The 24,169-nt window shown below is 41.6% G+C and overlaps 3 protein-coding genes across 3 annotated transcripts; 2 read left to right on the top strand and 1 right to left on the bottom strand.

Moving 5' to 3' along the window:
* Nucleotides 1-214: 214 nt before the first annotated feature.
* Nucleotides 215-3,026, bottom strand: LOC115196622 (uncharacterized). Its single transcript, XM_029757471.1, has 8 exons — nucleotides 2,727-3,026; nucleotides 2,390-2,530; nucleotides 1,927-2,127; nucleotides 1,534-1,721; nucleotides 1,066-1,279; nucleotides 722-820; nucleotides 526-593; nucleotides 215-368 (listed from the first exon to the last, which is right to left on the bottom strand). Exons 1-8 carry the CDS (start codon nucleotides 3,024-3,026, stop codon nucleotides 215-217), a joined length of 1,365 nt encoding a protein of 454 aa, XP_029613331.1.
* Nucleotides 3,027-12,388: 9,362 nt separating this feature from the next.
* Nucleotides 12,389-15,757, top strand: lyve1b (lymphatic vessel endothelial hyaluronic receptor 1b). The gene is made up of 6 exons (XM_029759209.1): nucleotides 12,389-12,569; nucleotides 13,043-13,208; nucleotides 13,566-13,705; nucleotides 13,868-14,308; nucleotides 14,416-14,485; nucleotides 15,169-15,757. Exons 1-6 carry the CDS (start codon nucleotides 12,488-12,490, stop codon nucleotides 15,374-15,376), a joined length of 1,107 nt encoding a protein of 368 aa, XP_029615069.1. The 5' UTR covers nucleotides 12,389-12,487; the 3' UTR covers nucleotides 15,377-15,757.
* A 2,097-nt stretch (nucleotides 15,758-17,854) lies between these two features.
* rlig1 (RNA 5'-phosphate and 3'-OH ligase 1) lies at nucleotides 17,855-23,159 on the top strand. Its single transcript, XM_029759208.1, has 6 exons — nucleotides 17,855-18,078; nucleotides 19,261-19,378; nucleotides 19,520-19,732; nucleotides 19,910-20,107; nucleotides 20,212-20,381; nucleotides 20,580-23,159. The coding sequence occupies exons 1-6, from the start codon at nucleotides 17,989-17,991 to the stop codon at nucleotides 20,766-20,768; spliced, it is 978 nt and encodes a 325-aa protein (XP_029615068.1). The 5' UTR covers nucleotides 17,855-17,988; the 3' UTR covers nucleotides 20,769-23,159.
* Nucleotides 23,160-24,169: the final 1,010 nt, after the last annotated feature.

Raw genomic sequence — 24,169 nt, 5'->3', positions numbered from 1 at the left:
ATTCAAACTATTACAAATGTGTTCACGTTCCACTTTCCTGTGCTGATCATGATTAATTGTAGTTTCATCTTTTGCATCATGAAAGTTGACTACTCTTCACATTTAAACGACACATTCCCTTTTTCCCTTGGTAAATAGAAAAGCATCAAACAAAACAATAGATGCTATTCCGAAGTGGGTTGTAACTCATCAGGGAACAATGTGCGTAATGCCGTCATTCCTCATCTGTTGGGATCCAGAAATATTCCACCGTTTTCCTGCTTCTCCGTGGATGCTCGTGCTCCCCTCCCATGCCGGGAGACAGATCACCAAAGTGAGATGGACCCAGGTCCTTTCCCACTCGCGGGGCAGATACTCTGAACATGCTCCTGGGAAAAGGAAGCAGTCACTCAAGTGTGAACATGTTCAGTACTGTACCTCTGTCTATTTCATGTAGGCTTGACTTGGAACAACCTATTCAAGGGTTGGAAAAAAATAACCACGGATTCTATAAAAATGGTCAAGGCATCCTACGTCCTTGGTTACCTGGATGAGCTCCTGTCAGCATCCTCAGCCCCAGGATCTGGTGTGGAGATGAAGATTGGATCCCCTTCCTGAGAGAGAGAGTTAGAGTGAAGATGATTGCAGCAGGACAAGGAGGATTATAGAATAGCCTTCAGTTTGCACCAACATCACTTGACCTATAGTGATGTTCTGTGCAATGATGGTTAAACCCTCTCACTGTGAAGTTCCTGGGAGTGCCATCTTGATTCTTCAGAATCTTCACCCTCTGGTCACTTTCCGTCATGCAGAGGAAAAAGCTTTTTATATTAGCTTGACACTGGGGAGAGAACAGTCAACATAAATCAAATTAACTAGTGAGTACGAATTTATCCTAGGCCTGACAACCAATAGCTAGCTGGTCAACAGCTAGATGGCGCTATTGTCGGATCACATCTCAACCACCTCAGTTATTGTGATGGGACCTGATTGACATCCCAAATAATCATTAGAATATAGCCAACTGAAAGACAAAAGTAGGATTATTGCTGATATATTTGGTGCTGCAGAAGGGGTCTGACTCACTGCTTTGTTCTGCCTCTGAGACTTGAGGTCCTCCTGGGCTTTGAAGATGTCTGCCAGAGCCTGATGTTTCTCCCTCCAGTTGAGACACTCGGCCGTGCGCTCCTGCCTCTCCTTCTCCACCAGCCGCCTCTCCTGGTTAGCTTCCTGCTTCGCCCGGCTGGCCTTCTCACTCTGCTCCTCCGCTACCAACGCCCTACGCCTCGAATTCACCTCCCTGCAGACAGAGAAGACATCACAGTGGATAGTCTAATTCACCAACTGTGTGGTCTATCCGACGATTTTATAGGAGAGCCTTAAAGCCTGGCGTGGCATGTACGGTTATGGTGTCCATATTAGGACATCCTCAGCTTCACCAGGACGTGTGTCAGTCTTATCGAGTTGTCATTCTCCTACAGAATGCATTATACTGCGTATACATAGAATATCTAACATAAGAACTACATGATTCCACATTTTCTGTAGCCTTACTTTTCGTTGACTTTGGTGTTCTCATCCATCACTTGTCTGAGTTTGTGCCTCAGAGCATCCCTGTCCCCCTCCAGACATCTGTTTTCTTCCAGCAGAGCCTGTTTCTCTCCTGATATCCTGTCTAGCTTCAGCCTTGTCTCAAAATAGTTCTTCTCCGTTTGTGCCAGAAGAAGCTGAGCGTCTTGGTGCTGTTGGAGACAGCATAGACATCACAAGCTACTGGGTCTCTTGTATTCTACATAGGGCAAACCTGACTGAGCTAACGGTTAGTGTGTACTATTACTTGTTGCACTATTATAGGACTGTAATTAGTCGCAAACAGAGAATTGATACTATAAGCATTATCATCTGACGTGTGTGTGTCTGTCTGTGTTCGTGCGTGTGTTTAGATACCTGTTTTTTTAGCTTCAGCAGGTCCTCGCTCAGTTGGCTCCTGTCTGCCTCTGTCAGTTCTCTGTCCTGCCTGAGGCTGTGGGCCCGGGCCTCTGCAAGGGCTTTGTGCTTCTCTGCCTCGCCCCGCGCATCGGTCGCCTCATCTGCCACTCGGGTGCACAACGTCGCCCGCTGCTGGGCCAGGTACACCTTGTGCTTCAGCTGCGGAGGCCAGAGCGAATGGGTTTTACACACAGAGGAGGAATGTTACTGTTCTCAGCTGTAATATGACGATGCAGGATTAGACCAGTTTAAGAATGATGATTTTCAAGTGGAGTTGAAAAGCTATAGTGGCACTGGCAAATGACCTATGCGAACTGGGAGTACTGCTCAATGTGTTGAATTAGCTCGTGTTTTCTACTGCATCGCCGTTAAATAGTGCCTGTCTTTTCTGCTGTGTTGGAGAGAGGAAGAGGGACAGTACCTCTTTGACCTGGGCCTGGAGCTCCTGGTTAAGGTTTCTCAGGTTCCTCATGGTGAGTTCATTCTCTGTCCGCATCATAATCCGCTCCATATGGATCTCATTGGATAGATACTTATTTTCCTTCTTCAGGTCTTCACATTCCTGAGGTTTACATAAACATGGAAACAAGACAGACACATTTTCACTTCTACATTTATGGGTTTCATACAATCAACACATACGCACATGCGTACGGGTTGGGTTAAATGCGGGTTGGGTTAAATGCGGAAGTCATATTTCGGTTGAATGCATTCAGTTTTAGAGCTGACGGTATCCCCCTTTCCCTCCTAGACCTTACCTTTCTCTTCCTCACCAGCTCTCCTTGCAGATGGTTGATCTGTAGGAAGGATCCGCTGACGTTAACGCTGTGGGCACTAACCGGTCTGACAGCCCGCACAGGCCTCCTGCATGGCCTAGAGAACCCCTTCACCTCCTCCACCTGCTCCTTCCCAAACACTATCCTCCCGCCACCTCCCCCGTTCCCATTCATATTGCTGCTGCTCAGGGAGAAAGACTTGTATATCCCGTTGTCCAGCGCCGGAGGCTTTGGTGAAGAGAGGGACTGCAGGTTGCTGTGAGATGTGGCTCTCAGCGACATGTTGAATCCAGATCCAGAGATGTGGTCCGATTCCACCTGATTCAACCTTACAAGTAGGTATACTAGGCTTTGACTATGGATGGAACTCACCAACTGCCAAATCCCACCAAGAGATACTCTCCTTACTTCAGGAATGAAGTCCTTGTCTAGTGTTGTGTTTACTCTGGTCTCTGGGAGGAGAAGGGTCCTATCACTGGTGGAATGGATGAAATATTCATTGGGTAATGTGATAGGTCAGCACGAGGGACTGGAGAGAAACCGTACTCTACCGGTTGTGCTTGGAAACCTTAACAGAGTGTATGGCAGAAGTGCTGGGTTGGGGGCCTGCTAGCTTGACTAATTACACTGCTACTTAGAGACTACTTAGAGGTGGTTGATATCCTCCTCTATGAAGGAATCACTATGGAGGATCAGATTATCATATAACCTCTCTTTAGATTTATGAATATCAGGAAAGTGAGAACAGGGGACCCTGACTTTACTGACAAACAATTATCACACTATTTACCAGAATGCCTGGATATGTTTTTTATAGAGTGACATAATATCCCACCCTTGTTTCTACACTCTTCACCGACACTACTGGAAAAGACTGGTGGTCACTCCTGACTTAGGAAGTGTGGCCAATTAGCCTCTACTGCACTTTCTGATAGGCTCTCGTCGTATCCTTTACAAACACAGCGCCATTTTACCCCAGAAGTGGACAGGAAACTAACCCTTCTCCCCTTTGGATGTATTTTTTACACACAACAGTCAAAGTAGAACAAATCCCACTACCCTGCTTTGGTTCCACGTGAATCACTACAAAGAATGAATAGAGACAACATCCATGACAACGTCTTTCAATCAAAGTGGCATCATGATAACATTATTTGTTCCTCTGTTCCTCTGGTGATGTAGAGGTTAATCCAGGACCTGCAGTGCGTAGCTCCACTCCTATTCCCCAGGTGCTCTCATTTGTTGACTTCTGTAACCGTAAAAGCCTTGGTTTCATGCATGTTAACATTAGAAGCTTCCTCCCTCAGTTTGCTTTATTCACTGCTTTAACACACTCTGCCAACCTGGATGTCTTAGCCGTGTCTGAATCCTGGCTTAGGAAGACCACCAAAAACCCAGAAATTTCCATCCCTAACTATAACATTTTCCGCCAAGATAGAACTGCCAAAGGGGGCGGTGTTGCAATCTACTGCAGAGATAAAAATTTGAACCAGGAACAGATATAGCCCTTGGTTCACTCTAGACCTGTCTGCGCTTGACCAGCACAAAAATTGGCCTGTTGTTATGGGGGTGCCACAAGGTTCAATTCTCGGGCCGACTCTCTTCTCTGTATACATCAATGATGTCGCTCTCGCTGCTGGTGATTCTCTGATCCACCTCTACGCAGACGACACCATTCTGTATACTTCTGGCCCTTCTTTGGACACTGTGTTAACTAACCTCCAGACGAGCTTCAATGCCATACAAATCTCCTTCCGTGGTCTCCAACTGCTCTTAAATGCAAGTAAAACTAAATGCATGCTCTTCAACTGGTCGCTGCACGCACCTGCCCGTCCGTCCAGCATCACTACTCTAGACGGTTCTGACTTAGAATATGTGAACAACTACAAATACCTAGGTGTCTGGTTAGACTGTAAACTCTCCTTCCAGACTCACATTAAGCATCTCCAATCCAAAATTAAATCTAGAATCGGCTTCCTATTTCGCAACAAAGCATCCTTCACTCATGCTGCCAAACATACCCTCGTAAAACTGACCATCCTATCGATCCTCGACTTCGGCGATGTAATTTACAAAATAGCCTCCAACACTCTACTCAACAAATTGGATGCAGTCTATCACAATGCCATCCGTTTTCTCACCAAAGCCCCATATACTATCCACCATTGCGACCTGTATGCTCTCGTTGGCTGGCCCTCGCTTCATACTCGTCGCCAAATCCACTGGCTCCAGGTCATCTACAAGTCTCTGCTAGGTAAAGTCCCACCTTATCTCAGCTCACTGGTCCCCATAGCAGCACCCACCTGTAGCTCACGCTCCAGCAGGTATATCTCACTAGTCACCCCCAAAGCCAATTCCTACTTTGGCCGCCTTTCGTTTTAGTTCTCTGCTGCCAATGACTGGAACGAACTGCAAAAATCACTGAAGCTGTAGACTCATATCTCCCTCACTAGCTTTAAGCACCAGCTGTCAGAGCAGCTCACAGATCACTACACCTGTACATAGCACATCTGCAAATAGCCCATCCAACTACCTCATCCCCATACTGTATTTATTTATCTTGCTCCTTTGCACCCCAGTATCTCTACTTGCACATTCATCTTCTGCACATCAATCACTCCAGTGTCTAGTTGGTATATTGTAATTACTTTGCCACCATGGCCTATTTATTGCCTTACCTCCCTTATCTTACCTCATTTGCACACACTGTATATAGATTTTCTTCGACTCTATTACCTGGCATCTTTTCACTCCCTCCTCTCCACATTTTCTTCCTCTGTTTCTGCTGCTAAAGCCCCTTTCTACCACTCTAAATTCCAAGCATCTGCCTCTAAACCTAGGAAGTTCTTTGCCACCTTCTCCTCCCTCCTGAATCCTCCTCCCCCTCCCCCCCTCCCTCTCTGCGGATGACTTTGTCAACCATTTTGAAAAGAAGGTTGATGACATCCGATCCTCGTTTGTTAAGTCAAACGACACCGCTGGTCCTGCTCACATTGCCCTACCCTATGCTTTGACCTCTTTCTCCCCTCTCTCTCCAGATGAAATCTTGCGACTTGTGACGGCCGGCTGCCCAACAACCTGCCCGCTTGACCCTATCCCCTCCTCTCTTGTCCAGACCATTTCCGGAGACCTTCTCCCTTACCTCACCTCGCTCATCAACTCATCCTTGACCGCTGGCTACGTCCCTTCCGTCTTCAAGAGAGCAAGAGTTGCACCCCTTCTCAAAAAACCAACATTCGATCCCTCCGATGTCAACAACTACAGACCAGTATCCCTTTTTCTTTCCTCTCCAAAACTCTTGAGCGTGCCGTCCTTGGCCAGCTCTCTTGCTATCTCTGTCAGAATGACCTTCTTGATCCAAATCAGTCAGGTTTCAAGACTAGTCATTCAACAGAGACTGCTCTTCTCTGTGTCACGGAGGCTCTCCGCACTGCTAAAGCTAACTCTCTCTCCTCTGCTCTCATCCTTCTAGACCTATCTGCTGCCTTTGATACTGTGAACCATCAGATCCTCCTCTCCACCCTCTCCGAGTTGGGCATCTCCGGCGCGACTCACTCTTGGATTGCGTTCTACCTGACAGGTCGCTCCTACCAGGTGGCGTGGCGAGAATCCGTCTCCGCACCACGTGCTCTCACCACTGGTGTCCCCCAGGGCTCAGTTCTAGGCCCTCTCCTATTCTCGCTATACACCAAGTCACTTGGCTCTGTCATATCCTCACATGGTCTCTCCTATCATTGCTACGCAGATGACACACAACTAATCTTCTCCTTTCCCCCTTCTGATAACCAGGTTGCAAATCGCATCTCTGCATGTCTGGCAGACATATCAGTGTGGATGACGGATCACCATCTCAAGCTGAACCTCGGCAAGACGGAGCTGCTCTTCCTCCCGGGGAAGGACTACCCGTTCCATGATCTCGCCATCACGGTTGACAACTCCATTGTGTCCTCCTCCCAGAGTGCTAAGAGCCTTGGCGTGACCCTGGACAACACCCTGTCATTCTCCGCTAACATCAAGGCGGTGACCCGATCCTGAAGGTTCATGCTCTACAACATTCGCAGAGTACGACCCTGCCTCACACAGGAAGCGGCGCAGGTCCTAATCCAGGCACTTGTCATCTCCCGTCTGGATTACTGCAACACGCTGTTGGCGGGGCTCCCTGCCTGCGCCATTAAACCCCTACAACTCATCCAGAATGCCACAGCCCGTCTGGTGTTCAACCTTCCCAAGTTCTCTCACGTCACCACGCTCCTCCGCACACTCCACTGGCTTCCAGTTGAAGCTCGCACCTGCTACAAGACCATGGTGCTTGCCTACGGAGCTGTGAGGGGAACGGCACCTCCGTACCTTCAGGCTCTGATCAGTCCCTACACCCAAAGAAGGGCACTGCGTTCATCCACCTCTGGCCCTACCTCTGCGGAAGCACAGTTCCCGCTCAGCCCAGTCAAAACTGTTCACTGCTCTGGCACCCCAATGGTGGAACAAGCTCCCTCACGACGCCAGGACAGCGGAGTCAATCACCACCTTCCGGAGACACCTGAAACCCCACCTCTTTAAGGAATACCTGGGATAGCATTAAGTAATCCTTCTAACCCCCCCCCCCCCCAAAAAAAAGATATAGATGTACTATTGTAAAGTGGTTGTTCCACTGGATATCATAGGTGAATGCACCAATTTGAAAGTCACTCTGGATAAGAGCGTCTTCTAAATGACGTAAATGTAAATGTAATTGACTGTATGTTTTGTTTATTCCATGTGTAACTCTGTGTTGTTGTCTGTGTCGAACTGCTTTGCTTTATTCTTGGCCAGGTCGCAGTTGTAAATGGAACTTGTTCTCAACTAGCCTACCTGGTTAAATAAAGGTGAAATAAAATAATAAAAAAATGGATGTACAGTTGACATGGGAAGTTTACATACACTTAGGTTGGAGTCATTAAAACTAGTTTTTCAACCACTCCACACATTTCTTGTTAACAAACTATAGTTTTTGCAAGTCGGTTAGGAGATCTACTTTGTGCATGACACAATAAATTGGGTGAATTTTGGCCCATTCCTCCTGTCAGAGCTGGTGTAACTTAGTCGTGTTTGTAGGCCTCCTTGCTTGCACACACGTTTTCAGTTCTGCTCTCAAATTTTCTATGGGATTGATGTAAGGAGCTTTGTGATGGCCACTCCAATACCTTGACATTGTTGTCCTTAAGCTATTTTGCCACAACTTTGGAAGGGGTCATTGTCCATTTGGAAGACCCATTTCCTACCAAGCTTTAACTTCCTGATTGATGTCTTGATGTTGCTTCAATATATCCACATAATTTTCCTGCCTTTGATGCCATCTATTTTGTGAAGTGCACCAGTCCCTCTTGCAGCAAAGCACCCCAACAACACGATGCTGCCACCCCCATGTTTCACGGTTGGGATGGTGTTATTCATTATCATTATGGCCAAACAGTTCTATTTTTGTTTCATCAGACCAGAGGACATTTCTCCAAAAAGTATGATCTTTGTCCCCATGTGCAGTTGCAAACCGTAGTCTGGCTTTTTTATGGTGGTTTTGGAGCAGTGACTTCTTCCTTGCTGAGCGGCCTTTCATGTTATGTCAATATAGGACTTGTTTTACTGTGGATATAGATACTTTTGTACCTGTTTCCTCCAGCATCTTCACAAGGTCCTTTGCTGTTGTTCTGGGATTGATTTGCACTTTTCACACCAAAGTACGTTCATCTCTAGGAGACAGAACGCGTCTCCTTCCCGAGTGGTATGATGGCTGCGTGGTCCCATGGTGTGTATACTTGCGTACTATTGTTTGTACAGATGAACGTGGTACCTTCAGGCGTTTGGAATTTGCTCCCAAGGATGAACCAGACTTGTCGAGGTCTACAATTTTTTTTCTGAGGTCTTGGCTGAGTTCTTTTGATTTTACTATGATGTCAAGCAGAGGCACTGAGTTTGAAGTTAGGCCTTGAAATACATCCACAGGTACACCTCCAATTAACTCAAATGATGTCAATTAGCCTATCAGAAGCTTCTAAAGCCATTACATAATTCTCTTGAATTTTTCCAAGCTGTTTAAAGACACAGTCAACTTAGTGTATGTAAACTTTTGACCCACTGGAATTGTGATACAGTGAATTATAAGTGAAATAATCTGTCTGTAAACAATTGTTGGAAAAATGACTTGTGTCATGTGCAAAGTATATGTCCTAACCGACTTGCCAAAACTATAGTTTGTTAACAAGAAATTTGTGGAGTGGTTGAAAAATTAGTTTTAATGACTCCAACCTAAGTGCATGTAAACTTCCGACTTCATCTGTACATTACTGGGGTTTTAGATTTTAGTGATGTTATATATATGCAGGCCTCAGCCACTACCCTGAGAGCACTTGATTCAGCATATCATGCAGCCCTCAGGTTCATTACAAATCAAAAACGTCTAACACATCATTGTGATCTCTACAGTGCTGTTGGCTGGTCATCATTGACCTTGCATAGGCTTAAACACTGGTATACACTGATTTATAAGGCCATATTGGGTAAAATGCAATTTTATCTGTTCTTTTTTAGTCAGGTCGGTAAATAAATATAAATGACGGTCCCATTCTCATTTGCTTCTAACAGTACCAAAAATTAGAACAGGTCATGGTAGAAATAGTTTTAGTTACTTAGCTCCGTGGTCCTGGATTTCTCTCCTGAACATTTAAAAAATTGATGATCTAGTTTTGTTGGTGGAGTTTAAACACTTGATCAATGTATATATGATAGAAGAGTGTAATTGTCTTTAGGACAAATGTTTTTAGTCAAGACTTTTGTGTTTTTAACGTAATATGTAATTTTTGTACTGTTTGTGTGTTTATAGTTTTGTTTAATGTTGTGTATGTAAGTTGTTTTGTCTGAAACGTTGTTTCCTCTGCTGCTATTGGACCAGGTCTCTCTTGGAAAAGAGATGTTATCTCAATGAGAAAAACCTGTATAAATAAAGGTAAAATAAAATTTAAAAAAAATAAAACTATCTATACAAATTTTAATAGGGGAAATTCCTGTATTATTATATGAATGAAGCGCTTTGGATGTATTGTTTGGGGGTTGGCGTGGTATCCAGGAAGAATGGCCTTGACACAAGCCCTGTGTAGGGCCGTATTCTACAGTAACCTTGAACAGGCAGGATGCTTGACAGGGTCTTTAACACTGAGATATTCAGATGACGTGCAATTTACAGTTTTTATCACTCCGTACAAGCATTTTTTGGAACAATGTCGATTTTCAAAACAGTAAATGCATTTTCAAAAGACAAATATATTAATCAAAACTATATTATAATGTGAAAATTGCAAATACATTCATCAAAAGAACATGACTGCCTGCAAAAAAGATCAACAAAATCATACTTATCTATTGAGTCCAAGCAGACAAAACAGAAAGTGAGTCTGTCTTTTAAAAATCCCAGTAGATTGCTAACAAAAATGTGCAGTCACTAAATCATTATGATAAAAATTGGAAGTATTAATATTCAAAGGTGCAGAATTACTCTCCTTTAATGCATATTTTACCAAAAGATTTCATTCACATCAATTAAATATTATTCCTGATCATTATTTTAATAAAAAATAAGCACATTGTGTGCTGGATTCATTAATCAGTATCATCCCAATCCAAATCCATGTATTCAATACATAGGCTGGTTTGCTCATAGTTTTGTAGACCATTGGTGCACAGAAACACAATCCACAATAGAAATAAGGAAAGATGAATACAGTGGAGGAACACAACTGATATGAATGTATAGGCCTCAATCCACACCAAAGCAAAGCTCTGTGATGAAAGGTCACAATGTTGGAGATGATGACTTCCGAGTAACCCAAAGTTACTTAGAACTAACCCAACTTCATTCTCTGCATCTATGCATGTCCACGATATTGCAACAAATAATAAACATTAGACAGTCCCATTGCCTAGATATTTCCTATATTGTACATGGTATGACACTGATGGGATGATTTATAATTTTGTGCAGTAGTATTTACTGACTGCCGGAAACAGTTAACATAAGTGCACAAATTTCTCTTCTGATGAAAATAATGTCTTACTATTCTGTGAACTTTGTATTCACTGATGACATTTGTATTTAAAGTTTTGCAGAAGGTGGTCTAGGATATGCAAGTCAGGTACAAAGCCAGAGAGGTCCTCTAGGCCAAAATACAGTTGGTGGTGCAGTAATTGAAAAAGGTTGGGAACCACTGCTATACACCGATCCACTGTAGATTTCAACACAAAACTGTATCAGTGTGACAACTGTTTTAAAGGATAGGACCCCCCCCCCCCCCCCCCTCCAATCCTCAGTTTATGAACCGGGCATTAAATCCCAAGACTCAATACTAATATCCCATGCATTACGACACGCTTCCTGTGTTTTCTATGGGACCAATCAAATGTGGTGTTTTGCAGTGGAAATCTACAGATCAAAAGACGAGACCATAAAATCTGTGACGCAGAGAAAATACTGGATTTTTTTTTAAACACTTCCTCTGTGTGTGTTTATGTTGTTTATCAGGAAGATGGAGGCACAGTGTGGCATCGTTTAGTAGTTTGATGAGTTGTTTTCATTCAACAATGGCTTTCCTCCTGTCTTCTTAATGACTCTCTTGATGTCATTATGGGAAGGGGAATTGGCAATTCTTTCATGTTATGTGTGAGAGAAAAAAATTCTGATTCCGAACATCACTCGTTAATGTGTCCCATTCTTAAAACATTGTTTCCGATCTCAAGCAGTAACCCGACAACGAAGCCACAACATCTTCCTCAGCCAAGCCTCCCTTTAACAATCAATTGGTTGCACCCACTGACCCTCACTGGGTTATGTGAACACGTTGTAGCCCGTATTCTTTGATGTGAGTGCCTGGCGACAGGTTCCTTGGTGATCTAAAGAGATGGGAAGAGCTTCCAATCACCAGGTCAAAGAGCAGCAGGGGGAAAACCCCTTGAGAATCAGTGTTATGTTGTTGTGAAGAGCCTCCTCCTCCGCTTATAGATTGGCCTGTCACCCCAAACATCATTTTTCTAGAAATAAGTGCTGGTGAAACAAGAACAGAAGTGGTTGAAAACCGGTCCTGTCGAAATGAGGAATGGGTCCTTGATTGTTGTTTTCCTGTCTGGCAGATTCTGTGGTCTAAATCAACCGCTAAATATGATATTATGTGCATTTGTAGACAATGCATTGGCTGTTTGTTATGACATTTCATCACATCTCATGATGAATTCACCCTGGGTCAAATGCTCACATTCGCCCTCCTCCTGAACCCAGAATATAGCTATATCATACATTCTATAAATAAAAGATGTTATTTCACAATTCATATGTTATTATGTAATAATAAAAACATATATGTGTGAGAGGTGAATCCAGAACAGGCTGTGCTCCAGAGCTGCCCCCATTTGGTTTTTAAAGGTATGTGTGGCCCCCGGTGGCCCCTGATTCGGGGGCTCCAAACAGATTTGGCCCTCTTCCTGTTTCCTCTTTCCCAGTGTCCTCTCTGACTACGTCCCAAATGGTACCCTATTCCATTTAAAGAGCACTACTTTTGACCAGGGCCCATACATGTAGCGCGGCATTTTGGACACAGCCTCTGTTGTCACCCCTGGAAGTGAACATTATGTTTGGTGAAGGTCCCTCGCTCACTCTCTTTATTCTGGTAGCATCTTCACTATAGTGCACCATTAAGAGTCTGATATTAAATGTTACCAGACAAACCATGGCAAGGGTCGGGCTCTTTTCTTGCCTTCTGTTCACCATGGCTGTGTATGCACTGACTTTTGAATTCAATCTCATTAAAGGTAAGGCACCTTTTTGGTTTGATGGGATTTTTCTTTTTAAATGTATCAATATGAAAGAAGGGATGCTGCAAATGTTTAGAGTTTTGTTGCATTGTTATGGGCCAGGGCAATACTTATTTATAACCATTTTGATTACACTTCTCTGAAGAAATCAGATATAATGCTTTATTACTTGTTATAAGCATGCATGAGCACTCATTATGTCTTATTAATGTGCTTATAATATGTTATGTATTTCTATGTGGAATTTCTTTAATGGATGAAACATATTAAGTCATTTAGGATAATTTTTAGATGATAGTAAGACATTATAACAAGTTATTCAAAGTCAACAACTTATGACAAGTCTTACAATGCATTACACATAGATCTATTTAAATAAGAGTAATAATGTTTTTTGCAGTTTTCACTAATCTTGTGTGTAGTCCACTCTTATTGCAATACATTCCGTCTGATGGATTTGACTTGTGCAGTTTTCCCTGAGGTTGGCAGAATCTCTGGTGTGTCCATGGTGTCTTACGGGAATCAATATGCCCTGAACGCCTCTCAGGCTAGAGCCATGTGCCTCTTCCTGAACATCACCATAGCGACCTGGGAACAGGTCCATACTGCTCACCAACATGGACTGGAGACATGCGGGTATGCTGAACACTGTAGGGTGGGGTGGTGGCAGAAATGTCCCACTGGGTATGTCCCCTTTTAAGGGAGTGCAAATTGTGTATGTGTGCATATACAAGATGATGGAGGTAATAGGCTTGTTAAATTACGTAGATAGTTCTGCATGTTTAATGCAAAATAGTAAAACATTTATTCATATAAATTCCAAGAAGTAACAATTCCTGTAGTGTTAAAGTTGGAGATCTGTACTGTGCATCTCCTAGAGACATTATAAATTTGACCAATACATTTGTAAAAAACACAGCACAAATAAAATATCTCAGAGCAGGGTTAAATATCCAGTACAAAAGAATATCTCATGTGTGGTCTTTCAAACAGATATGGCTGGATAGATGAACAGATTGCAGTTATCCCTCGCATTGTGAAGAGCACAAAATGTGGCAGGAATAACATTGGGTTAATAACATGGAGAGCACCCATAAACAAACCCTTTCATGTGTTTTGTTTCAATTTAACAGGTACATATAACTTGTATATATTTAATGATCATGCATGTTAAATTAACTAAAGCAAAGCATTGATCATAAACATGTTAAAATGAAAAATGCATTTTAAAAATAGTTTGAATGTGCTTTACTTTAGAAAATTGACTTGTTGATGCCTTCGCTCACCCCATGCAGATTTAGAGAATCCTTTGGATATCACAACACCTAATGTCCAGACCACAACAAAAACTATGACCACTAGAACAGTCTCAACATCAGCACCAACTACTACCAAAACTGTGAAAAACAGGGTCAAGACAACACCTAAAGTTCCAGCACCTAAAGTTCCAGCACCTAAATCAACAACACAAGTCTCAAGATTGGCCCCCACTACCACAACAACGACCACTTACCTGGTCCAGTCAACAACCAGCTTCATCTCCACCTCTCCTCCTCCCTCCCCATCCCCCTCGTCTCTCTCCTCCCTCCCCTGTCCCACATCCTCTCGCTCTCTCCCCAGCTCTTTCTCTCCCTCATCTCCACCTCTCATCTCGTTTTTGTCTTTCACCTCTTCCTCCCTAGTTTCCTCTCCTTCTCAAAACACCTCCACCAACCACATCGAGAGCCCTGTCGGAGGTAGGTGGTCATCCTCAAATTGCTTTTTTTTGTATTGTCAATTTCATTTATGATCAGCTTCCATTTTAGATTGTTATAATATATTTGACACACCTTTATCCTTTCAGCAAAATATACGGTGCTCCTCATCATTCTACTCTTGCTGGCTGTGGCAGTAGCAGTGTATTACTACAAAACGTGGGTCTTATGTTTATATTGCTGTGTACTTACTTTGATCATAAGCATGTTATACATATTATACTATACGTTGTTTATAAGGATTTTATACATGATTATACGTGAAGATATTTATAACGAACCCAAAATAGTTTATCTGTGTCGTTTACAGTGGAAGCAAATGAAGCATAGTGGGCAGAACAAGCAAAGAGGTGGGCAGAGCCAAGCACGGGCTAGCGAGATCCTATTGGCGCGTTGTAGCATGTATTTGCATATTTCCGTTAGGATCGTCTCCTCTGTGAAGTGCGCATGTGCACAAACTCAATTCGACCTTGCATTCCTTCTAAACAACGCAATTTTTTAAAAACTTTGGCAAAGCGTCAAGTATAAAACTTGGTGCATTGTGTTCGTAACAGAGTTTAGTTTTGGGAAAAGAAAAATGTATTGAGATCAGATGTTTCATCGCAGAATGTCGGCTCAGTTTCACCTAGTTCCATCCTCTCCCACTACCCGCGACTGGACTTCTTCTCACTACCAAATTTGGTGATGAGAAAATATACTAAACCGATGCTTCAGCTTTATACCCCCTTTGACGTGTCTGGGTTGCATCTTCGGTCTGTGGTAAAAATGCACTATAACTGTTAGCGTAACATGTTACCATTTGCTCTTCTTCTCTTCATGTTTCCTTTAAATTTACTTCAAAGGACCAGGGGTGTTTTCCCAACCCAATTCTGGCGCAGAGGACAGCACAATTTGAAGGATGACATAGAGACTGAGATGTGGAGACACACGGACAGTGAGATGGATCTGCAGGACCCACAACAGAGAGAAGGAGGAGAGGAGAATGGAGACAGGAAGTCCACCAGTGACATCATTGTCAGTAATCCAGAGGCCACAACAAATGGCCCTTAGTAGCAATATACGGCCATGTTGAGGGGGATTTACAGTGCTGAAAAAGACATTAGCAAAATATATTGTTGACTAACAGGAACTGCAGAAATAAGTATTAGGAACTGTAGAAATAATATAGCTCTGCAGAGGTTTTTTTCAGATGTTTCTGATAATTCAATGTCTTTCTTGTTTTATAAATGATTGTAAACAATCAAACAAAAATATTTTCCTTTGCCTAGATTCACTGTCATCTATTTATTTTTATTTTTTTATTGATTCATTTGATGTGTCTGTCCAACTTGTATTTTTGTACAGTTTTAAGTCACATTTTGTTTTATGAGTTGCAGTAAATCTTCACTTTTGTTCAATCAAAAAATGAATGCTACTAAAATGTTGATTTATTGGGTAGGGTCTAGTGTGGTGGTTTCCAACCAGGGGTACTAGGACTCCTGGGGGTACTTGGCCTATCCACAGTGTGTTCTTGAGAGGACTCAAGAGACCATAGGCTTACTGGTACAATGCACATGAGGGGGTACTTCCGAGGAACTCAGGGCTGGTGGTACAGTCAAAACAATGCAGCTGGTGGTACAGTCAGGGGCATCATGCACCACAAATATCTGAGGGGGCACAAAGTACGTGAGGGTGGCTGGAGTTGGTTCGGAGGGGCCTAGTTGGATACATTTAGATTTTTCAAACACCTGAAATAACCTTTTCCTGCAATCTACAGCCATAATCATTATGCTCAGTGCTTGACTTGGACTGAAATAGGTTCTGGTACTCATTATTTATTTACCTTTATTTAACTAGGCAAGTCAGTTAAGAACAAATTCTTATTTACAATGACAGCCTAGGAACAGTGGGTTAACTGCCTTGTTCAGGGGCAGAATGACAGATTTTTACCTTGTAAGCTCAGGGATTTGATCTAGCAACCTTTTGGTTACTGGCCCAACACTCTAACCACTAGGCTACCTGCCGCCCCAATTTTGGTTGCAGGTACTTTTGAGCTAATATTCTATAAGAGGAACAGGAGCTCAAGCAGTAGAACATTTGAGGTGCCAGTGAGCTGCACTGATTATGCTTAATTCTGTCAACAACAAAAAATATTTAAATTTTTCTGCATATCTAAGCATACATCTTGAGCTGTCTGTATCCTCCTGATTGGTGGTTCTTTAAAAAAAAAAGAAACTACATATGCTTCTCTGCTAAAATCTGGGTAACAGAAAGGAATGGGAGTCTTATTCAGTACGTTTAGTTATTGCATGCTTTTCTAAAGTCTACCAACCTTGCCAGCAGGCATGCCAGCTAAGATAGTTAGACAAGCTAGTGACTCTAACTTAATTGATAGCTTGAAATGGCTTCTTGGTAGCTAACATTAGTTATGAGGTTGGGAGATTGGGAACCTAAATGGGCTTTCATAAAATTGCAAGGTGACTAGTAGTATTACAGAGAAACAAAACCAAAAAATTATAATTGTAAATTATTATTGTTACAGGACAAATCTAAGGGGGCATGTCTCCCTGTGCCCCCTATGGGCATGATGCCTCTGGGTACAGTAACCTAAAAAGATTGGGAACCACTGGCCTAGAGAATACGTTTTGGGTTGGTGGAGACTGTTCCCTTACAAAAAAATATTGCAGTCAGAGTTCAGTATAACTACAGTTAGAGTGCAGTATACTGTAACTACAGTATACTGAAAATACTGCATCCAAAATAACACTTTTTTTTTACTGCTATAATTTTGCAGTGTAACTGCAGCTAGAGTGCAGTATAACTGCAGTTCAACTGCAGTAAGTACACTGCAGTTATTCTACAATTACTGCGTCCAAAATACCACAGTTGACTGCAGATTCAAAACGGCAATCTTTTTTTGTAAGGGTTGCGTTTCACTGCCATCTACTGGCAGGAGAGGCTTCTTTAATGAGTAAAGCCAGTGTATCTATGTATGAGGATGACTCATGTCAGCTACAACAGTGGCTGAAATGACTGCAACACTTAACTAAGAGCTGCAGTTAGTTTCAGAGTGGGTGGCAAGGAATAAGTTAAGACCTAAATATTTCTAAAACTAAAAGCATTGTATTTGGGAATGCCACAAGAGGTCTCTTCACAGTCCCAATGTTCAGAACAGACTATGGGAGACACACAGTACTACAAGAGCCATGACTAGATGGAACTCTATTCCACATCAAGTAACTGATGCAAGCAGTAAAATTAGATTTTAAAAAACAGATACAAATACACCTTATGGAACAGTGGGGACTGTGAAGCAGCAACGCAAACATAGGCACAGACACATGCATACGCACACGATAACATACACACATGTACACGTGGATTTTGTACTATAGATATGTGTTACCGGTGGAGAAGATACCTTGTGAATCTATTGTAATGTTTTTAAAATGGTATAAACTGCCTTAATTTTACTGGACCGCAGGAAGAGTAGCAGCAGCTAATGGGGATCCATAATAAATACTACCCGGTGTTCGGACTGTCGATTTTCGCTTTGCGCATGCCCAATAATATCTAGTGGTTACTACACCCAGGAATGAACGAGTTCGAGGTAGAAAATCACTTCTCTCTTTGATCTTAATTATCCCGTATTAAAGTCGTCACGGAACTATCAGTCTGCCATAATGCGACGTTTCGGTTCTGTGCAGCAAAAGATACCTTGTGTGTTTTTGACTGAGGTGAAAGAGGAACAATCCAGAAAACGCGAATGTCAAGTGAGTATGCAGTTAGCAGCTAACGTTAGATAGTTAACGTGCGTTGCTAACTAGTTATCGTACGCCAGGTACAATAACTCAAATTAACAGTTAGAATATTTGCTAGATACTACTGTATACATGAGTGGTTTTGTAGATTCATTTTGTATTTGTTTTCCTAATAGCTACGTTTTGTTATTATTCTTACTCTGCACAGTAGTTAGGTGGCTACTAAGCTAATGCTAACTAGCTAATACGTCAACACAGCAGCAGTTTATTGGTTAGTGGTGCAGTCTGATGTTACCATTGAATGAAAACCAGAGCCATGTTCAGTATGAAAACGTGGAACGTTGCAGATAGAAATGCCATGACTAAAACTGACGTGATTTAATATTATATATACCAAAGAGATGTTTGCTCTAGCTACATCATACATTTCTATCTCAACCTTGTCCTGCTTGAACGCGGCCCAGTTGAGCTCTTGAAATGTGTCCACTGTAAGGGTGATTTCACCATCTTCTCTCTTTTGTGGCACCAATATGAGGGGTTATGGCAGGGGAAACGGTGTTACAGAATAACAGAATATTTATTATATTTACATGTTAATAGTATCTTCTGATTACAATTATTGTCTCATCTTTTAACTAAATGCAATCTATTAGCCTCCAAAATGTAAGTTAGTATATCTAGTTGTCTGATAATGCATTCTGATAGAATGGTTTGTCTTGCACAAGGTAAAAACCCAGAGTGCATTGAGTGGAATGCTAGAAAAAGATCTTGGTAACTTTCTTAACATAGCAATGTGAAGGCAAGGAGAACTCAAATCACAAAATAGGTGAAATGAACTGGCAAAAGAGTTGAGTCCTCATTCAAAGGCAAGGGAAGTGTGAATACAAAGAGAACAGTTATTTTGCTTTTTTTTTTACCCCAGAGTTAGAGGAATATATGTGAAAACCCCATAAGATGCACATATCTGTATGTATATTCTATGACAACAAACACATTTCAATTGATATGGCACAATACAACAAAATATGACCATAGTTTTTAGGTTATGATTGATATATATTTTTCTAGCGACTTTGATTTACAGGTAGCTGCTTAAAAAAGACAGTCAGTTGCACGTACTATGCAGGAAATCTTCACCTTAATGATATCATGTGTGTAATGATATGTCCCTTTTCGCTATCTTTTTTCTAACAGCAATTTCAGGTTGTAGCCACCGAAAATGTGAACCCTATAGCACTAGAATCGAATATTGACTGTGCACTTGCCACAGAAAAGCTGGATGGCACCTGCTGCTATGTTTCAATTTATAAAGGTGAGTGTTGAACTGCATAAATTAACACTGCATAAATTAACATTGCAGCCCACACACCTGGGCTTTTATACCCTCGTTATGGAAAAAATGAAGCTCCCTCAATGAAATGTCTACACCGTAAATGGTTTCTTTCTTTTCCAGGGCAATCATACCTCTGGGCTCGACTAGATCGGAAGCCCACCAAGCAGGCAGACAAGAGGTTCAAGAAGCATCAGTATTCCCACAAAAGTTGCAAAGATTTCACCTGGAATGTGAAAGAAGACTTTAAGACGGTTCCAGAGTTTTGGGTCCCGGCACACAGAGTTCAGCACCACAATGGACAGCCTGTACCAGATGACCACGGACACATCCCAGGTGGGACACACTATATATGGACACACTCCTCGAGCTGGTTTCCTGGACACTGATAAACCCTAGTCCTGGACTAAAAGGCCTGTTACTCACTCGCTTTTCACTATTTTCTATTTACAAACAGTATGTCCTTTATATGGGAACTAAAATACTGATTGTACTTTCTCAATGTATGTTCAGGTTGGGTTCCAGTGGAGAAAGACAACAAGCAGTACTGTTGGCACTCGTCTGTTGTGGACTATGATGCTGGTATAGCGCTGGTTCTGAGGCCCAGTGCTGAGAATGAAGACCTGCTAGAGATCACCATGGTACCACTGGCTGATCTCCTGGAGCAAACCCTGGAGCTTATTGGAACCAACGTCAATGGGAACCCATATGGTAAATGTGACATACAGTCCAAGTCCTCCACTGTACATGTACACATGCACTTCTGAACGTGGCCTCTTAGCAAGATCATCTAAATAGTGTGTCGTTTCTGACAGGGTTGGGAAGTAAAAAGCAGCCTGTCCACGTCCTGGTTGCCCATGGGAGTGTGCACATCAGAAACCCTCCCCCGGTGGACTACCAGCAGTTGTGTTCCTGGTTCCAGGACAGTCAGGAGGGCCGTGTTGAGGGCATCGTCTGGCACTGCAATGACGGGACCCTGGTCAAGGTAAGCGCTCTAGAACCCATCAGAGGCTCCTATTATGTCATTAAATTGAGACTTGGACTGTATGTCTTCAGATTTTCTTTGCCAGTTTTCTTTCATCACATTATAATAAAATTATGAAAAGTGTGTTATTTTGTTTCCTCCAGGGCAGGAGCTTTGACATTTAAGTGGTAAAACCAGTGTTTGTTTGTTTGGCTGTAGCTTCATCGTCATCACCTGGGGCTGAGATGGCCGGATGGCGACACCATCCTGAACGCTCGGCCTGTGGTCGTCCACGTCGACGGGACCATACGAGAGTATGACATCACCAGCAAGGACTTGTTTACATCTCTCTCCCAGTTAAACGGACATCGCTTCAGCAGACTGCAGGACATCCAGTTTGACCCTTAACCTTTATTTAACCAGGAAGTCCCATTTAGGTCAGAAGACCTTTATCCCTAAATCCACCAGGAGCCGCCCGGAGTCTTAAGAAACATTCCTGTTTGTAATAATCCATGAGTCAGTGGAGTCGGTTGGGCTCACTTGGGGTAATAATGTCTCATAATGATTATTCGAAGGTCTATGTCCTTAGAGTAGGAAATGTGTGATAGCAGTGCAGCAATGGCAGCTTTCTGTGTTATCACTTTCATTCATCCCTCCATCCCATTCATTTTTCCCATAGGGATTTTACCTTATGACAGACAATGTCAGTATACAACAAGTTATTGCTCACGTATACCCTGTAATCATATAGCATTAGAAAGCTTAGATTCACAGCTATCCATCAGATACATTTTCGCAATGTTCAGGTCAACAGAACTTTGACCTCTATGGTACATATTCGATGTACCTGTATAAATTGCTTTAAAAAGGAAATCCTGATACATTTTAAACTTTGTTTAACAAGTCATGAAATTACATTTGAAATGATATATATAATATAACCTACTTTGAATGCGCTAGCTACAACTATTGTAAAAGGAAAAAAAAATCACCCATATTGTGCCATTGACATTAGAATGTTTTAAGCTTAACCTATGTAATGGGGCAGCTACATTTTTGGATTGTAACTTTAGTGATAGAAACACCACATTTCACACACTCAGCTAGAACAGGGTTTAAAAAATATTTGTAGATACAGGGCCACTACAGCATTAACCCCACTGAAGCCTTTTTCCAATATGGCCGCCAAACATCTCAATTGGGTGTTATCGAATACATTTTGCATTACCATACCTGTATTATAATACATATTGATTTAAAATAACTATGTGTAATGGTTTGCTGCTCTCATCATCCAGATATTAGGTTAAAAGGTATTGGCATTCTACATTGTAATGTATGCACAAAGTTTCCAGTCCTCTGTTAATGAAAACAGTTAATATCATTTTCATCAGCTCACATCCATGTCTATTCACATGTACATATCCATTTTCCATGTTTGAAGATTAAATATAGCAATTACTGATCATAACAGCTTCTTGGGCATATTCTAACCACAATTATGTCAGTAATTTAACATTGTTATATATCCGCCTCACCTGGCTAATTTGGTTGTGTATTCTACATCACTAAGAACATTTCAAGATATTATTGGGCATAATATAATTATTTCATACAGGTATGGTAATGCAACATTTATCCAATAAGACCCTTTTTAGTTGTTTGGTGGCCATGTTGGGAAAACATTTCTGTGGGGTGAATCCTGTGATGGTCCTGAACACTCTAAGAATGTCTCTGATGGTACACAGAGAAAGCTACCATTGCTGTACTACTATCACACATTTCCTAACTCTAGGGACTCAGACATTCAAAAAAAAATCACTGAAATGATGTCACCCCAAGAGAGCCTTATGGCCCAGATTTAGGGGCCTGGCTCCAGGACTGTAAGCTTCCATACTGTATTACCATTAGTATGGTTGAACCAGACTAAATAGTGGGGTCACCAGTGAAACAATGGTGAGTTCAGCGTTCAATCTGGTTTAACCTGGCTATATGTCTTCCAATATGAACGAACCTGCCCAATAAAAAGCCTGTAAATATATTGAATATGTGTAGCCTAAGTATCATGTAAATGTACATATATTTTTACCAAATATCTATTTCAAAAGCTATTCCAAATTGTTTTTGCCCTTAAATTAAAAGCACAATTCGGCCATTGTAGTCACTGATGTACACATATGCACATTAAATCTGCTTTATTGATAGAAGTAACGCAATAGAAAACTTATCAAACACAATCTAGCCAACATACTGTGCCATCAGAAAGTTTTCACACCCCTGAACTTTTTACACATTTTGTTGTGTTACAGCCTGAATTTAAAATGGATTAAATTGAGATTTTGTGTCACTGGCCTACACAATACCTCATAATGTCAAAGTGGAATTATGTTTTTAGATTTAAAAAAATGAAAAGCTGAAATGTCTTAAGTCAAGTATTCAACCCCTTTGTTATGGAAAAAAAGTTTACGTTTTCTTAAGTTACATAAGTTGAATAGATTTTTTTTATAACATGATTTTTGATTTACTACCTCATCTCTGTACCCCACAGGTATAATTATCTGTAATGTCCCTTAGTTGAGAAGTTAATTAAATTTTTAAACATTTTGTCCTTTTTCTCTCCTTCAAACAAAACAACCGTATACACATACAAACAGTAACCACATCTCTTCTGCCCAGACATGCATGCTCACACCCCCATTCCCAGTGCCTGCATCGTCACTTGCCATCTGGTCCTAAATTGCACCAATTTGTTCTTCTCAGTCGCCCATGCCATTTCAATAATACATAATTAGATTTGTCCATTGTGTCAATGATGGTGGATTGATTTACTTCCAAGTTTTTAATTAAAAAATAAAAATAAGTGATGAGAAAATAATCGTCCAGCACATTGGGTATCTCACTATACCCCCATATGTCATGTCTTGCAGACAGATGTATTAAAAGCACGTTTAAGTTGTAATACTTCTGACAGCCAACTTTCTAGCACCCCCCAGCAATGACATTGAGCAGTGAATTTCAAACACAGATTCAACCACATAACAGAGGTTTTCCAATGCCTCGCAATAAAAGGCACCTATTGATAGATGGGTAAAAATAAAAAAGCAGACGTTGAATATCCCTTTGAGCATGGTGAAGTTATTAATTACACTTTGGATGGTGTATCAATACACCCAGTCACTACAAAGATACAGGGATCCTTCCTAACTAAGGTGCCAGAGAAGAAGGAAACCTGCTCAGGTATTTCACCATGACTTTAAAACAGTTGTGATAGGAGAAAATTGAGGATGGCTTTCTTTTCACTCTGTCATTTGGGTTAGTATTGTAGAGTAACTACAATGTTAAATTCACTTACATCTTACACTTACTTCTCAGAATAAAATTATTCCAAAACATGCATCCTGTTTGCAATAAGGCATTAAAGTAAAACTGCAAAACAATGTGGCAAAGAAATGAACTTTATGTCCTGAATACAAAGCTTTATGTTTAGGGAAAATCCAACACATCACTGAGTACCACTCTTTATATTTTCAAGCATGGTGGTGGCTGCATCATGTTATGGTTATGCTTGTCATTGGCAAGGACTAGGGAGTTTCTTAGGATAAAAATACACAGAATAGAGCTAAGCACATGCAGAATCCTAGAGGAAACCCTGGTTCAGTCTGCTTTCCAACAGACACTGGGAGACAAATTCACCTTTCAGCAGGACAATAATCTAAAACACAAGGCTAAATTTACATTGGAGTTGCTTATCAAGACATTGAATGTTCCTGAGTGGCCTAGTTACATTTTTGATTTAAATTGGCTTGAAA

Source organism: Salmo trutta, chromosome 7 (assembly GCF_901001165.1).
Source record: "Salmo trutta chromosome 7, fSalTru1.1, whole genome shotgun sequence".
NCBI classification, from domain to species: domain Eukaryota; kingdom Metazoa; phylum Chordata; class Actinopteri; order Salmoniformes; family Salmonidae; genus Salmo; species Salmo trutta.
Note: the sequence above shows the minus strand (reverse complement) of the source record. Positions and strands in the feature narration are given on the sequence as shown.

What these genes read in the sequence shown, in the direction of transcription:
- LOC115196622 (XM_029757471.1), bottom strand. Translation starts at nt 3,026, where the DNA reads ATGTCGCTGAGAGCCACATCTCACAGCAACCTGCAGTCCCTCTCTTCA. An exon ending in TCCAGGCCCAGGTCAAAGAG is followed by an intron (nt 2,128 to 2,389) that starts GTACTGTCCCTC and finishes TGGCCTCCGCAG; the next exon opens with CTGAAGCACAAGGTGTACCT. An exon ending in AACACCAAAGTCAACGAAAA is followed by an intron (nt 1,280 to 1,533) that starts GTAAGGCTACAG and finishes CTCTGTCTGCAG; the next exon opens with GGAGGTGAATTCGAGGCGTA.
- lyve1b (XM_029759209.1), top strand. Translation starts at nt 12,488, where the DNA reads ATGGCAAGGGTCGGGCTCTTTTCTTGCCTTCTGTTCACCATGGCTGTG. An exon ending in TGAATTCAATCTCATTAAAG is followed by an intron (nt 12,570 to 13,042) that starts GTAAGGCACCTT and finishes TGACTTGTGCAG; the next exon opens with TTTTCCCTGAGGTTGGCAGA. An exon ending in CATGGACTGGAGACATGCGG is followed by an intron (nt 13,209 to 13,565) that starts GTATGCTGAACA and finishes TCTTTCAAACAG; the next exon opens with ATATGGCTGGATAGATGAAC.
- rlig1 (XM_029759208.1), top strand. Translation starts at nt 17,989, where the DNA reads ATGCGACGTTTCGGTTCTGTGCAGCAAAAGATACCTTGTGTGTTTTTG. An exon ending in CCAGAAAACGCGAATGTCAA is followed by an intron (nt 18,079 to 19,260) that starts GTGAGTATGCAG and finishes TTTTTCTAACAG; the next exon opens with CAATTTCAGGTTGTAGCCAC. An exon ending in TGACCACGGACACATCCCAG is followed by an intron (nt 19,733 to 19,909) that starts GTGGGACACACT and finishes ATGTATGTTCAG; the next exon opens with GTTGGGTTCCAGTGGAGAAA.